The sequence below is a fragment of the Cicer arietinum genome, chromosome 1, assembly GCF_000331145.2.
Source record: "Cicer arietinum cultivar CDC Frontier isolate Library 1 chromosome 1, Cicar.CDCFrontier_v2.0, whole genome shotgun sequence".
Lineage (NCBI taxonomy): Eukaryota > Viridiplantae > Streptophyta > Magnoliopsida > Fabales > Fabaceae > Cicer > Cicer arietinum.
The window spans coordinates 40,315,783-40,331,420 of NC_021160.2; the positions used below are offsets into that span (position 1 = coordinate 40,315,783).

At 32.3% G+C, this 15,638-nt stretch overlaps 1 protein-coding gene across 1 annotated transcript; it reads right to left on the bottom strand.

The window, feature by feature from the left end:
- Positions 1–571: 571 nt before the first annotated feature.
- On the bottom strand, positions 572–12,968 carry LOC101506901 (succinate-semialdehyde dehydrogenase, mitochondrial). Its single transcript, XM_004488493.4, has 20 exons — positions 12,806–12,968; positions 11,257–11,370; positions 10,937–11,036; positions 10,142–10,190; positions 9,369–9,456; positions 9,148–9,258; positions 8,531–8,593; positions 8,320–8,430; positions 5,663–5,728; positions 5,501–5,578; positions 5,251–5,328; positions 3,996–4,062; positions 2,642–2,727; positions 2,329–2,361; positions 2,191–2,223; positions 1,824–1,924; positions 1,658–1,743; positions 1,392–1,498; positions 1,231–1,308; positions 572–805 (listed from the first exon to the last, which is right to left on the bottom strand). The coding sequence occupies exons 1-20, from the start codon at positions 12,908–12,910 to the stop codon at positions 767–769; spliced, it is 1,593 nt and encodes a 530-aa protein (XP_004488550.1). The 5' UTR covers positions 12,911–12,968; the 3' UTR covers positions 572–766.
- Between the last annotated feature and the right edge of the window lie 2,670 nt (positions 12,969–15,638).

Genomic DNA, 15,638 nt, shown 5'->3' on the forward strand with positions numbered 1-15,638 from the left:
TTGTGCAAAATGAAATCTTAAGGCATAGTGTAACTGAAATAAATAAAATTTCATCAAGTTTTGAACCAAAATTATGTTTGATAGACCAAAACTGGAGAGAAATAAAATAGGGGGACTACTTTCGCGATTCAACTAAAATAGGGGGACCAAAACTGCAATTAAACCATTTTTTTATTAGTAAAGTAATTACAAAGTGATTACATCTATAGGCCAACAAACTAAAAAAAAAACAATAGCTATCAATCTCTAACTAATTATCTCTTGAATAAATAAATAAACTAATTATCTCTTATACACCGGTTCAAATGGTGTTTCATATTTTTTTCAATTGCACCCTCATAATCCTAATTGAAAAAATTTAAATACTAATTAAAAATGTCTTTATATGTTTTTTACCGTTTTGTTCAACTATTGTTCAAATTTATTTTTTCTAGTTTTTCTACTATCAACTAATTTAACTAATTTAACAATTATAAGTTGATTCATTAACATCCGACTTATATGCCATGTGCTACTTTAAACCAAACAGAACATTGGTCAGTAAGCCCTAATGTACATCACTAAACCAAAAGGATCAAAGGGTAATTTGCATTATTATTTATTCTGATACCTTTTACAATGCTGCACAGAAAGAGCGCAGGTACTAGCATCTTCTGCAAATTGATAAACACAAGGTAACCCCTCCCACTTCAAAACTCCAAATACATTTTAATCAGCAGCTAAAAACTCTATAAGATTAGCCTCGCCTCATACATTAACTCACACGTCAATCTTTGTTCATGTTTCCCAGGCAGACATACTTGATCTGAAAAAGTGAAAAAGTGACAAGGATAAATTTCAACAGTGTCAGAAATTAAATAATTTACTAACAAATTTGACAAATTGGCCATGTACGTATTCAAATGTAAAGCTAAGAGCTTCACTTGTAGTGACACTATCAATTTGTAGTGACATTTTCATACACAGTATCATTTCGTAAACGAAGTATAAGCACATTTTCATTGACCCAAAGCAGTGAAAATGTCTTAAACACCATCAACTAATCAACACAATCCCCTAACAAACTGTCCACAACACTCCCAAAATTACTGATAAATATGCTATCTCTTCTTGCCTCTTTAAACCACAACCAAACTGACTTTACAAACTTCAAAGGACAAATGCACCAGTTTCGATTAGAAAAAATAAAGAGGGAAACTACAGCAATGAACACTTTGAATTTGTTCTTACCTCCAAATATTCATCCATCCCATATTTGGAACCTTCTCTTCCGAGGCCTGACTGTTTAAATCCACCAAATGGAGCCACCTACATCATCACACACATAGATAAATAAACCAACAAAATATCCCATTTCTGCTAAATCTCAATTAATATGGAATGAGACACACCTCTGTTGAAATTACTCCTTCATTAACACCGACAAGTCCGTATTCAAGAGCCTCAGCCACACGCCATGAGCGTTGGATACTGTTTGTAAATACGTATGAACCCAAGCCTTCGTATATACAGGCATTTTTCCATGGTTAAAAAAATGTGATAACATTAAACCAAGAGTGATCAGATATTGCAAAATTAGTAACATCCATTAACAGTATAGGAGGGGAAGAAAAAAAACTTGTCTTTCAAACTGTACAAATAACCAAATGAGAACTACCTGCATTTGTGTCGTTAGCAATTCTGATAGCATCCTCTTCAGTTTTGAATCTCAAAAGGGGTGCGACAGGTCCAAATGCTTCCTCTCTAGAATACGACAAATAGGAAAATCAACAAAAACAAAGTCCACAAGCCAGAAACACTAGATAACAATTTAAAGAGTTTACCTTGATATACGCATCTCATTGTCGACATCACTGATGATTGTTGGTTCATAAAAAGTTGATCCAAGGCTATGTCTTTTACCACCAAGAATTACTTTTGCCCCCTTCAAATAAAAGCAATTGAATCATCAGAACTATTAGCTTTTGTTATTTTAATTGCTTATCCATCTTGCTATATTTTCTAAAGAGAAGATTAGCAGTAAATTTGGCAAACAAAAAAAAAATTAATTTAAGTTTTTCTGCTCAAGTATAAATTGCAGATATAGAAGAACAAAGAAAGATTTAGGAGAAATCATTAAAAAGACCTTAAAATAAATGGATTTTCTAAAGATCAGATTTTTGAAAAAGCACATTGGCAAAGATGACAAACCTTTGATGTAGCATCATGAATCAAGGAGTCAACCTGCAAGGCAAATCACAAAGCAAACCAAGAGGCACAGAAGTTCCCATGAGTTGGAGGAGACCCTGCAACAATGCATACAGAAACTCAATACTAAGAAACACCAACCTTTTTGACAGCAGCTTCATTGATCAGAGGGCCCTGTTTAGAATGATTATAAATGGAGTTACAGGATGGTCTCATAAAGCTTTAATTAACTAACAGATTTTATATCAAACTTAGGAGAAGACTCTAAAAAATAGAGACAATAAAAAAATATTGCTACAGGAATATTGGAAAGGAATTATCATATCGAAAAGTACTCTAAATTATAAATTTATGAAAATCACCCACTGAGTGGGAAAAATGGAGAAGCAACGTAGGCAATTTCCATCGTCGGTTCAAAGGAAAAACAGATTATCAAATTTAAAAAGATACCTACCTGAGCCACACCTTCACTAAAACCATCTCCAACTTTCATACTCTGAACAGCATCAAGCAATGCATTTGCAAATTTGTCATATATACCTTCACAGAAACTTAGTTGAATAAAAAAATGCAAATGTCTTAAAGACTTAAACAAACAATGCATCTAAATGGACATTGATTAGTGTGAGACAGAAGAAGCCAAATAATCAATAGGAGTACACTAACACTAAGAGTTATAAAAAACCTCATATAGGAATATTCGGGCAATTTCCCTTTATTCTTTGTCTTTTGTTCTCTTGTATGCATTTTTTAAATTTTTATTTGTTTTCAAAACGATTATGAATTTCATGTCATAATTATGTGACAAAATTAAATAAGAAACGACTTGCTGAAATCACGACCATTAAAATTGGTGTAATACAGGCAACAAAATGCTATGCAAGAATCTGTTAGACTATTATTATTAGCAAATAAATATTATATTTACTATAATAGCATGTTTAAAAGTGGGGAATAAGAAACTGACTTGTGGTCAGTTTGGGTGGTTAACTGCACTGAGCAGTTTATGTGTATAGAGTAGTTATTTTATGTATAAAATAAGGGAAAGTCAAAGGGGGTTGATTATCTTGGCATTTGTATGGATTTGGGAACCTCTTAGGCATTGGGAGTGTTCTAGATATATCCAGAGAATAGAACTGTATTCTTCATTTTATGGCAATATACTAGTTGCTTTCTATCAGAATCCTGAAAAGATATCATAATGTCATATTATAAGGCATATTATTTGAACCTGCTAGAATGTGTTGTGACACACTCGCACAACTTAAACCAGTTAGGAGAAGGAACTTAGAGCAAAAAGTTTAGAAAATAACAAAGTTTTAAATCTCTAATAACTATTAATGAATTGGGAATCAGAAACACAATGCAGTCAAACAGAGTTAATGGATGGCAAATAAAAAAAAAAAGCACTATTATTGACTCAAGTCCCACACTGAGTAGAGATAAGGTCCAAATATAGTTTATAAAGAAAGGCACTCCTCACCTTATAAGTCAATTTTGTAAAGATGAGTTAGGCCTAATATAAAAACCTAATATGGTGTTAAGAGCTTATCAACACGGGTCACCCACCATTTATATCCACGCACCAAACCCAATAGTGTTAAGCTTGGAGGAGTGTCTTGGAAAAAACTCAAGTCTAACATTAAATAGAGATAAAACCTCAACATAGTTTATAAAGACTAAAAAGAGACACATCTCACCTTACCCCTCACTTTAGAAGCTGCTTTTGTAAGGATGAATTAGGTCTTATATAAAAACCTAATAACTATAGTAGTAAAATTGATAGTTTGATATATTTCTCATCTAACCTTCTTGCACGAGAATTCTATTTGCACAAACACATGTTTGTCCGCTATTACGGAACTTGGCTGCAAGCTGCACACAGAGGAATTTATTATTACTAATTGACCAAAACAGAAGGCCCAAGAGAATCATAAATTCACAAGATGCACCTCAACTTTCAATCTTGGCATTTAACCCAAAATTAATTTTTATCACTTTATTCATTGTTGTGAGTTGTTAGCATCACATGCTCGAATTTCCCAACCACATATCTACCTGTTCATTCCTCTATATTGATATTCAAAACATTTGACTAATAAAAAACAAAAAATCATCAATCATGATAACTTTTCAGGAGAAAAGATCTACAAATTGGAAAGGAAAAAACTAACAAAAGGCAACCCAAAGATAGTTCAATATAATAACTTCATCTCAGCAAGGTAGATTGGAATTTGAAGCTAAAGAAATAATCATATACCTAGACTTCCGCAATTTATAATTATACACACAAAATTCAAGTGAAGATGATACATAATGTCAAAAAGACTACTACATAAATTTGACTAGATAAAAAGTGTGTATTTAAGAATTGGTCAATTAACCCTCTTATTCTAAGAAATATAGAGCAAGGGTAAAATTAAAAATAAAAAGATGCCCGGAAAGAAAAGAATGAATGATAAGACTTATAATGACTTGAGAAAATGATTGATAAAACCAGCTGCTTAATTTGAAACTAGCATGGGAGGAACCAGTACATCCGTTCCTAAAATTGCAAGTGCCTAACCCAGTAAGCCCAGCAAACAAGAAAATATCATTGACCTATTAGTGACACTGATAAATGCTGCCAAGGTTTCTCCATGAAAGAGGGGGTTGCTATTTTGAATTTGGAGCTCTACTATTTACCCAATTACACAGGACCAACTTCTAAGCTACATTTTCCCTATGCAATTCAAGTTCCACATAATCAAAGGAATCCCATAATTTTGCTGATTGGCAAAATTGTCTAAGGCCAACCGTCACATTGATACAAAGTTACAAACACAGCCATAAACTTCCATTTCTGGTAGGTTTGCTACAGAAACTGCTACACAATCTCCTCCTCCTTGCATCTGCTTTCAGAAGAAAAACATGCAAGTATACATCTCATTTCTAGAAGAAAAAAGTTCCATACTACCCTCGGGCCTCGTCCACTATCCAGCATTGTATTAATCAGCTGCAGCATTTCTTTGATTTTCATATAATCATTAAAGTCAACATGTGCTGTAATTGTTTCTAACTTACTGTTCCTTTCACTGCAACATCCAGGTCAGCATCATCAAAAACTATGCAAGGCGCATTGCCACCAAGTTCCAGAGATACCTAGTATTGTAAAAATAACACATATATAAGGGCTAAAAATCCATTTTAATATAATGATGTCTAGATCTGCATTGTGAAAAGATCAGCCTAGGAAATCTATGGTAACTGCGAAAGACTGCAAAAGAAATAATGAGTGAAAACAAATACTAATTATGATTAAATCTAATCATACTTTTTTAACCGTCTCAGCAGAACCTGCCATCAATTTCTTTCCAACAGCCGTCGAGCCAGTGAATGTAATCTTCCTTACCTAGAGAAGGTGATAATTTCTTTCTTAGATGTTCAGTTACATTTACAGGGTAATTTGCTTGGTAAAATCATATAGTGATAGAACCTGTGGACTAGCAACTAAAGCGTCTCCAATATCAGGAGCATTTCCCATAACCACGTTCACAACACCCTACAACATTAAATAATAAATATCACAAAAGTTAAAACCATAAAAAATGGCAAGAGGAAAAAACCTCATTTATAGAGTAAAGAAGAAAAAACAGAGAAAAGTCTGGAAACATGTAGCAACATAAGAGACAGGTATAGACATAAGGCTCAAAGTTTCTGTAAGATTTATGCAATATAGTTGAAAAAACTAATCCAAAGAAGCCAACTTAGTATTTCTCTTCTACGGATCTACTTCAGAATTACATTACGTATCCTGCATGAATGTCAATACATTCTACAATAATAAACTACAATGATTTATGTATTTGAAATGGAACCACAATGTTACAGTACAATCCAGTATTAAAGTTAGTAAAATACTCAGATCAAGGAAACTTCAATAACAGCACATAAGTAATCTAATTTTGACATGAAGACATAGCACACTAGATACCAAAAATATCATACAAGTAAACTGATGTACTACTTTTTAGAATATTAGAAAATATCTTTAAATATCTTTTATATTATAGTAGAGTATCTTAAGTTATTTCTTAGGGTTAGTTTATAATCTTAGACTATCTCTTATGATTAGATTTTATATTATTATTATGATTGGTTCTTAATTTCCTATTTATTTAGGATAGAGTTTACGTATCCCTATAAGCGGAGATTAATATTGAGCCTTTTGTATCAAGTCATTATCAAAAATATTCAAGGTTGTTATTATTTTCCCAACTCCTTTTATCTAAAATAAAATTCCATAACTTCAACATGGTATCAGTGTCTGGTTCAATCCTCCATGATCTTTCTCGTTGCTATTCTGCAAGTTCCCAAAAGTTTGAGGGTTATGTCCAGGGGCGTCTTTGTTGCTGTTTTTGAGTTTGTAGAATTCTTGATTCAGTTGCGCACCTATTTGGTGTTTGGGCATTTGATCTTGCTTCTGCCTCTGTTTTTCTGACCAAGTTCCTTGTTTTTGCGATTTGTGATTTATGGTTGTCTTCACACTTCTGCCTTGTCCAGTAGTTTTATTTGTCTTTTTGGTATTCACAATTCACAGAGTTTTGGGTTGGTTTAGCCACTAATTTCAGGTTGCAAGTGCTTTGTTCATGGGGGTCTATTGGACAAGGTTTTGCTTCTAGTTTTGGTTTGTTTATTACTCTAAAAAATTACAAAAACAAATGGTTTATTCCTTTCAGCTGGTGTCCCCTTGTTTTAGGTGTTGATGTTGTTTGCTACACCACATATATGATTCTGCTGCTATTAATGTGCCTTAATTAATTTACTATTCCAATTTGGTTCAAAGTTGTGATGCCACCAACACCATCATCAATTATAAGTTTTCCTTAGGATTTCAGCTGCAATTAGCATTGATCCAATATTGTTTCAGTTTTGTTTGAAGATGTTACACCTTCTAGTTGGGGCTTCAATTGTGGTTAGCGTTGGCCCAATATAGCTTTTTTGTTTTGGTTTGAAATTGTGAGCTGTGCCATCTTCTAGTTTGGGCTTCAGCTGCTATAAGTGCTAGCCCAATACAATTTCAAGACGGTTTGTCTGTTGTCCATGGAAGTCAACAATGGTTTCTTCAATTGGTTGTTCACTGGTTTGTTCTTCCGCACAGACCTTATGGGTTGATGGTTTTGGCATTCTTCGGTGGATTATCCAAAATATCATTTTGGGTATGATTATGTGAGGTGTTATATTTTCTATTTTAAAGAGTATATTTGTAACAAACTTGAAGCTTAGCAAGTTTTAGCTTGAGGGGGAGTGTTAGAATATTAAAAAATATTTCATAATATCTTTGATATTATATTAGAGTATCTTAAGTTATTTCCATAGGTTAGTTTAAAATCTTAGAGTATCTCTTAGAATTAGATTTTATATTACTTGTTACTATTATGATTAGTTCTTGATTTTCTATTTATTCAGGCTTGAAATATGTATCCCTGCCTGTAAATAAGGATTAGTATTGAGTCTTTTATATCAAGTCATTATCAATAATATTCAAGGTTCTTATTATTTTCTCATCTTCTTTTATCTAAAATCTCATAACTTCAACATTGCAGAAAAGGGGAGATCTTGATCATGCCGGAAAAGAGAAAATTATGATTTCATTCCCAAACTTTTAGGAAGTCGCCAGCGGAATAGCGGCGAGACGGTTCAAGGAGGATCAAACCAAATTCTGATACCACTGCCGAGTCATGAACAGAGTCTAAGGATCATCACATTGGACTTTGAACAACCACACAAGTGGATTGTCATAACGTATATGAGCCATTTCACTTATATGGAGTTCAACATCGAATTTTCCATTTAATGTAGGACTCTAACTCATACTAGACACATCAACAATACTTTAAAGCTTACATGGCAATTTTTAGTAAAACATAATTACTAACTTACCAATCAACATAACAAAAATTATTATGTAACTCCAACACTTCAAATTGAAGGTGTCCGGTATCCAACATGTCATTGTCACATGTGACTTTATTCAATCACTTTCATTTTTTTAAATTATTACTAGTGTCGTGTCAGTGCTTCATATGAACCAATAAGCCAAATATGCAATGACTTCTTGCTACAGTCATAAAAGTAGGTTTAAGAAACTACCGCAGGTATTCCAGCTTGAATAGAGAGTTCTGCTGCAGCTAAAGCAGTCAGAGGCGTAAGTTCAGAGGGCTTTATGACCACTGTACATCCACATGCAAGTGCTGGACCAACCTAACGTAAGAAAAACAAAAAATTTGAATTGACTGTTATTCACTTAATCTTAAAACATTATAAGGTGAAAATGGATAAAATCTGGAAAGTTTAAACATACCTTTCGGGTAATCATAGCAAGGGGAAAGTTCCAAGGTGTAATTGCACCTACAACCCCTACAGGCTGCAAACCCCAACAAAGGGTAAAAAAGAGTGATGTAGTCAAATGTAAGGATTTATAAAACGGAGATTGAACATTAAAAAAAATGCATTCCAGTGTAATTTTAGAGCTACGATCCTATCTTCCCCCCTTCTGACATCCAAAACATCATTTGTCCAATATTCCAAAGCTTGTTTGCATACTCTGTTTCTATACCTAGCCTTACTTGTGTACCAAAACTTAAAGCCCAATTTGTTAAGTTCCTTACCCACTCAGTTTCTTGTATCCACTATTTCCATTGATTTACTAGTAAATGAGCATACATTCAAAATACCAAAGCAAACCTTCCACTCATGAACTAACGTTTTTAACCACACTTGTCCACGACAATGCTGAATCCCTAACAACATAACCCTAATGCTTTGACATGATTTGTAATGCTAAATACCAAGCACCATTTACATCTCATACACAAATTTAGTGAAATGAATTGATGTAGCATAACTATAAAGGTTCCCTAGGAAATTGCTTAATATGAAATATGAAACCTAAGACATCAAATAAACCTTGAAACTTACTTGCTTTAAAACAAATAACCGCCGATCAGATAGAGGTGCAGGAATTATATCCCCATATATACGTTTGGCCTCCTCTGATGCAAACTCAATAAAGCCAGCACCATAATTTACCTGAAAACAGTAACTTTAATAACATAAATCTAACTTGGGAAAAAAACATACAAACAAACGGAACAACTATTGGCAAAGTACAAAATCATAAAAATTCAACCATCATGTACCTCACCCATAGACTCTGTAAGAGGCTTTCCTTGCTCCAAGGTTATGAGCTGTGCTAACTCTTCTTTATGTGCCATTAGCAAATCATACCTTAAAAAAATTGAAGAAAAAAGTCTTTTACCATTGGACACTACTTCTCTTAACGGTTGATAATAGAAAAGTCATACAAATTGTGGAAAATCCTATACTTCATGAACATAGCAAGCATACAGAGGTGGACTACCATTATACCAGATAAGCCTTAGCTAGCCAAATTATTTCTATTTTCACGTTTCTACTTTTCTTCAAGCGGTTGACATCTTAACCAAGGCTATGACTAGACAGCAGCATCAGTTTCTTGTCGACAAACTATAGCTGGATAACCAACTAGCATCAATTTGAGGGTAGATGTTAATTTAATAATCCAGGATGCGAATATGTTAATATTTATCGCATGTCTTTTAGGCTATTGTAATTATTATTAAATATCCATATGTTACAACTGTACTATTCCTTATAGACCTAATCTTAGGAATTAATTTCCTATCTTGTAAATTTGCAGTAAATATCTGTATTCTGTAACAATTCTAATTTTATGAATTTATTTATCTCATGTGAGGATGCTGAATGACTATTTAATCATGGCCCCCGTCTTTCCCAAACAGAATTCCCTAATTATTTTTACATGTTTTATATGATTTTCTGACACCAAAGCTTAAAAAATACAAGGCAGCAGCTAAGTCAACTATTTCCATCATAGCCGGTTGTTCATGAATCGGGTAAACAACAACTATACCATTTCCTCAGAAATTTGCTTCGCTCGGCAGCAGTGATTTTGCTCCATGCTACACAAAGAGAAAATCCTAGTTATTATAGTATCGGGAATAGTCCAATGAATACCAACAACAAATATTTTAGTTAATTCATAAGTAACAATTTTTTTAGAGTATGATGCATATGAAAGGGGACTATAACATATGAACATGAACATAATTGTAGAACCAACCAATGGAACATCAATCCATCAGCAAATGGAAATTGGGAAGGGTACAATTAACATGCTAAAACCAATTAAACTAAGGTAATACTTACCTTTGAGTTTAAGATGGAAATATATATAACTGCTCAGTTTATGCTTGTCACTCTAACACACAGTAACACAAACAAAAGGGTGAATGTTATTAACTGAGACTTTGTTTATATTCACTTTCAAAGTTCTGACTACCCTAATCTGAATCAACAAAAATTAAACTTCGACTTAAAGCAAGAGATGTTACTCCTGATAGGTCTGCAAGCTCATAAGAAAGAAACCAAAAGAATGACCTGAGGTTATCCAATTCTTCCACTAAACTTGCTATTGTTATTCAACATAACAATCTCAGACACATAATTAACCAATTTTGCCCCAGATGTTATAAAGAAATGAATGAAAAAAATATCAGTACCTACCTAAGCTATTTGATAAGTATGCACTATGTATCTTACGCAAAAACATATACATCAAGTCATCTATGATAGTATATCTTAATCCTCTCTTATTTCTACTTATAGTCTAAAATACTTGATAGCATAAAAATGTGAAGTTTCATACATCTAAATGCATCAAAAGCAGAGGAAATTGCATCATTTGTTTCTCTTCCACCCATGCATGCTACATCTGCTATAGGTTCACCTGTTGCTGGATTATAAACCTGCAATAGCATTGAATATATAAGATGGTTACACAGTAGCACTACGATGGAAGATGGAACTTATAGCAGCAAAATAAGAAGAAAAGTATAAGCAGCAGCAACAAACTATGACCATCAGCAGAAACAAATCAGCAAGCCCCCACTCCCCCCTTTTCTTAAACTTTTCAAGAAAACTAGTTGAAGAAGAAAAGAAGGAAAAATAAGAGCAGCTAAGGCAAACCTTTATGGTTTTCCCATCATAAGCATCCCTCCATTGCCCTCCAATGAGTCCTTGAGTCCTCAACAGCCCAGAATTGTTAAGTTGAGAGGCAATACTATGTGCATCCGTGCTCATCTGCCATTCAAAAGAGACCCCTTACTCATGTACATATTAAATCTTTAATGATGATGAGTAGACACTCATTTTATAGAGGTATCGCGGTTGTGCCCCGACCAATGCTGTAGTTATGTAGCAATCCTTATTATTGCAGAAAATTATAAACAGATACGACCAATGTGGAAATCCTTGGCATTGCAGAAAATTATGAACATCTGCAATTGATTATGTGGCCACAATTACAATCACAATGTGGTTGCAGAGACCACATAAAGCTGGATATTGCTTGTAGACACAACTACATTGTTGGTTTTAAAACCTTGAAAAGTCACTTATCTGGTCCTTTGATTATAAAACATATCAAATCAAGTGAATGAACATCAAATGTTGACATCAAAATGGTTGACACTATTGATAATATCAAACACAAAAATCAACAAGATCCAATTTAACAAATTATAATTATAATTATAATATAGTCATTTAAAATAATCAGTTAAGAATTATTTTTATGAGAAGCTATTCAAAACATGATAAGGGTATTATAGGCAAACTCAAATTCTAGAGCATATCTTTACTAAGAAGATATTATTCATAGAATATCTTTATTATATACTACTAATAAAATATTCTTATGAGTTAGACGCCCTACTAAATACTTAAACACCTCACTAATAAACTTAGTGGCTATTTTCATAAATCTTCCATAATTTGGGTTTGCCCATAATACCCTTATTGGTGGTTGCATTCCCATCAAAACAGCTTCTCATTTGAAACAGATTCTGATTTTATTTTTTTTTAAAAGCTGTAACAAACGGATGAAAACAACTTTTAAAAGTGATTATTTTTTAAAATAAGTTGTTACAAACAAGCTCTAAATCATGAGTTCGTTGAAATATAAACCATTGATTTTCTCACTTTGGAACCAAATTCTGATACCTACTTGTCAAAATCACGAGGAACCAAATTCAAACAAACAGTTTTGCATTTTTGAATCAGGATTCAGGAAATTAGTGATACATATATAAATGTACAATAATATTCAGCAATATTTTAAAGTCGATTGTGATGGCATTTAGAGTTAAGTCTCAATAGCTATTGCTATCTGATACAATATTCAAGTAAACAGTCATTTGAGTCCGCTCTGAATTTATCAAAATTATAAAAACAGGCTTTTGTTAATTAGTTTGGTAATTAAATGTATCTTTGTCAATTAATTTGGTCTTGGAACGCGTCATTGTTTGTTATTTTAATCCATGAAGTTAATAACATAATCTCACATACTCTATAGTGAAGAATTGCTGATAAATGCGATTGATAGTGACCTAAAAAAAAAAACAATAACGTTGACGATAACGCAAAATTAACACACGTGCGTGTAAGCCTGTGAAATGAAACATGATTTTCAAATGTGACGTGTAAATTGGGGGAAAAGGAGAGGAAGAGATCATGCCTTGCGAGTGAAATGAATTTGCATGAGGAACTTAGCGGAGAGGAGATAGTTCGATGATCGGAGTGCGGTGCTCATGCTGCCACTAATCTTCAGTGCCGCCATCATCGCCCACTGCAATCGTGTTCGTGTCAGTACCTAATCATTTCTTTTCTTTTTTATATAAACAAAAAATAGAAGCCCGTAGTTTCCTTATTTTCATTTATAACCTTTTAATTTTTTTTATTTATTTAAACATACCCGGGAGGATAAGATCAAAGGTTATAAATGGTCGCATATCCGATATGTGACCTCCTATGCATAAAATAAAATAAAAAAATCATAATTTATGTGGTCACAAGACGGAGATTCGATCTCCTACTCTAAAGCATGAATATGTGTATCTTCACATATTAGTTACCCTTAATGTATAATATAAGTGATGACATTATAGTTTGACTCTCATTATAGAGCAAGCTTCTAAATTGTGCAATGGAACTTGATTAATCATCACCAAAATAGAGAGAGAAAAAATGTTCTTTGAATGAAAGGTTCTATCAACAAGGAATATCTTGATTGTTATTCACACCTTATGATCCCATAATTTTATATTCAAATTTTAATAAAGACAATTTTCTTTATTTATTTTGTTTGCAATGACTATTAATAAAAGCCATAGACAATCTTTGAAACATGTATGAGTTTATCTACCACAAACTTGTATTCTCACATGGACAACTATGTGTTGTCATTTCAAGAGTATAATTGATAAATGATTTGAAGATATTGATAGTTGACGATGAAAATTAAGATATTACCTCAAATATATTTTATAAATAAATATTTCAAATTTTAAAATAGATTTTTTTTATATAAAATTTATGTTCATTTATACATTTATTGATGTTTTACATATTATGTTGAATCCAAATAATGTTATATTATTTCTATATATATTTTTATATCTATACATCTCTTCATGACTCGCGCATCAAACAAGTATACGTTTAATTTATGTATATTTTTATAATTTTAATACATTCAAAGATATTATGACATCAACTCACACATTTAAAGATCAAAATAGTTGTTTATTCAATAGCCACAATAATTTCACTATTAATTGATCAAGTATATTAATCATTCGCTCCCACGAGGAGTGGGTGACTTCTTTCTATATATCTTATTTCTTCTTTCATTTATATACATTTTTCATGAACAAAGAGGACTAAAATTTATTAAGAGACGATCCTTGTTGCCACGTAAATACAATTAGGTGAAACTGTTACACCCATCCAATCCTCCTAAAATTGGTTAAGAGACGATTGTGAGCTGCAATCCACATTGAAGTTTAGATCATATGTGATCCCTTTCAATCTCATAGCTTATTCCCATCCTCCTCGAGATGTTGATTGTTCACTCATTGGAGGTCTTAGACACTCTGAATTGTGAACTGATGAGTGTTGGTTCCCCTCTATCCAATGGAGTTTGGGCCATCAGTGCCTAAAGACATTGGGAGAGCCAGAACTTGATTCACAATGTTGGAGTTAAGTGGATATTGAAGAAATTAAGATCCCACTATCCATTATTAGTCAAAGCATTCTTCACAGAGATAGTTGTATCAATCATGTCATTAGTATCATGCATCATGAAGGAACAACCATTAGGCAACCATTTGTCCATCCAAAAGTTTAAACGATTCCCATCCCCCAATTGCCATACCATATTATTTTGGATACGATCCCAAATGCCTACAAGAACTTTCAAGATATGAGAGTCATAAGGTTGGGCACTTGTCTCAATCTAAAGGTTTATGTTTGTCCCATACTTGTCATAAAAACAGTTTACACTAAAGGTTATCAGATCTCGTAACCATATTCCAGAGCATCTTCATAAGGAAGGTGTTATTCATATGTCATTAAAATCTCTTCTAACAATTGTGTTTACTATTTTTATTTTATTTTTGATAACCCAACATATGTTTACTATAATATTATCTAATAAAAAAATTATTTAACTCAATAAAAGACTTGTACTTGAAAAAACTCTATTGGCATGCTTCGAAATAAATATAAACTCTTTGAAATGAAGAAAAATTCTTCCTATTTTTATCTCGTCCTTTATTAAATTTGTACACTTAACTTTATAACTAATACAAAATTAGACCTCAATAGTTCATGACAATAATAATAACATATATTTAAAAGTGTTATGATAAAAGGACTAACATTCATTATTTATAAAAAAATAAAAAAAACAAAAAAATAAATTAAAAAAGATTAATGACCAAAACAAATATTTAATAAAAAATAAAAGACTAAAAATATATTTAAACTAAAAAAGATATTATCAAAATTTATTTTAAAAAAAAAATAGTGTAATTTTGTAGATTTTTTTTACTATATCTTTTCTCTGAAAGAATTAATCTATTATTGTCTTCAAATTATATATCAATACACTTTGTTTCTCAAAACTAGGTATATAATTTAGAAAAGAAGCTGGATTAATTTTTCTCTTCTAAAAAATGATAATTGAAAAAGGAAAATAAAAACTTTATATTCTATTGATATAAAATTATTTTTATACTCAAAATCAATCACAAGTTACCTTCACATCAAACAATATCAATCAATCTCTTAAAAATAAAAAAATGAAATCCTAATTTGGTATTTTTTGGTATATAAAAAATAAAAACAAAACTACAATTGTGTGTATTTTGATTGCATTGTATTGAAGGTGTCGCCTTCCGCTCTTATGTGTTTCTCTCTCCATTTTTCATTTCACAGCAAAGTTAGAGAGAGAGTGAGAGACAGCAGCCCAAGTCAACCTTCAATCACTCACTCTCACAACACCTACT

Bases quoted from the DNA above. Each gene is read 5' to 3' on its own strand.
- LOC101506901 (XM_004488493.4), bottom strand. From the start codon at position 12,910: ATGATGGCGGCACTGAAGATTAGTGGCAGCATGAGCACCGCACTCCGA. The intron at 9,259-9,368 runs GTACATGATGGT...TACTGTTTTCAG, and splicing joins TTACAGAGTCTATGGGTGAG to GTAAATTATGGTGCTGGCTT. The intron at 1,925-2,190 runs GTTTGTCATCTT...TTTTATTTGAAG, and splicing joins TTCATGATGCTACATCAAAG to GGGGCAAAAGTAATTCTTGG.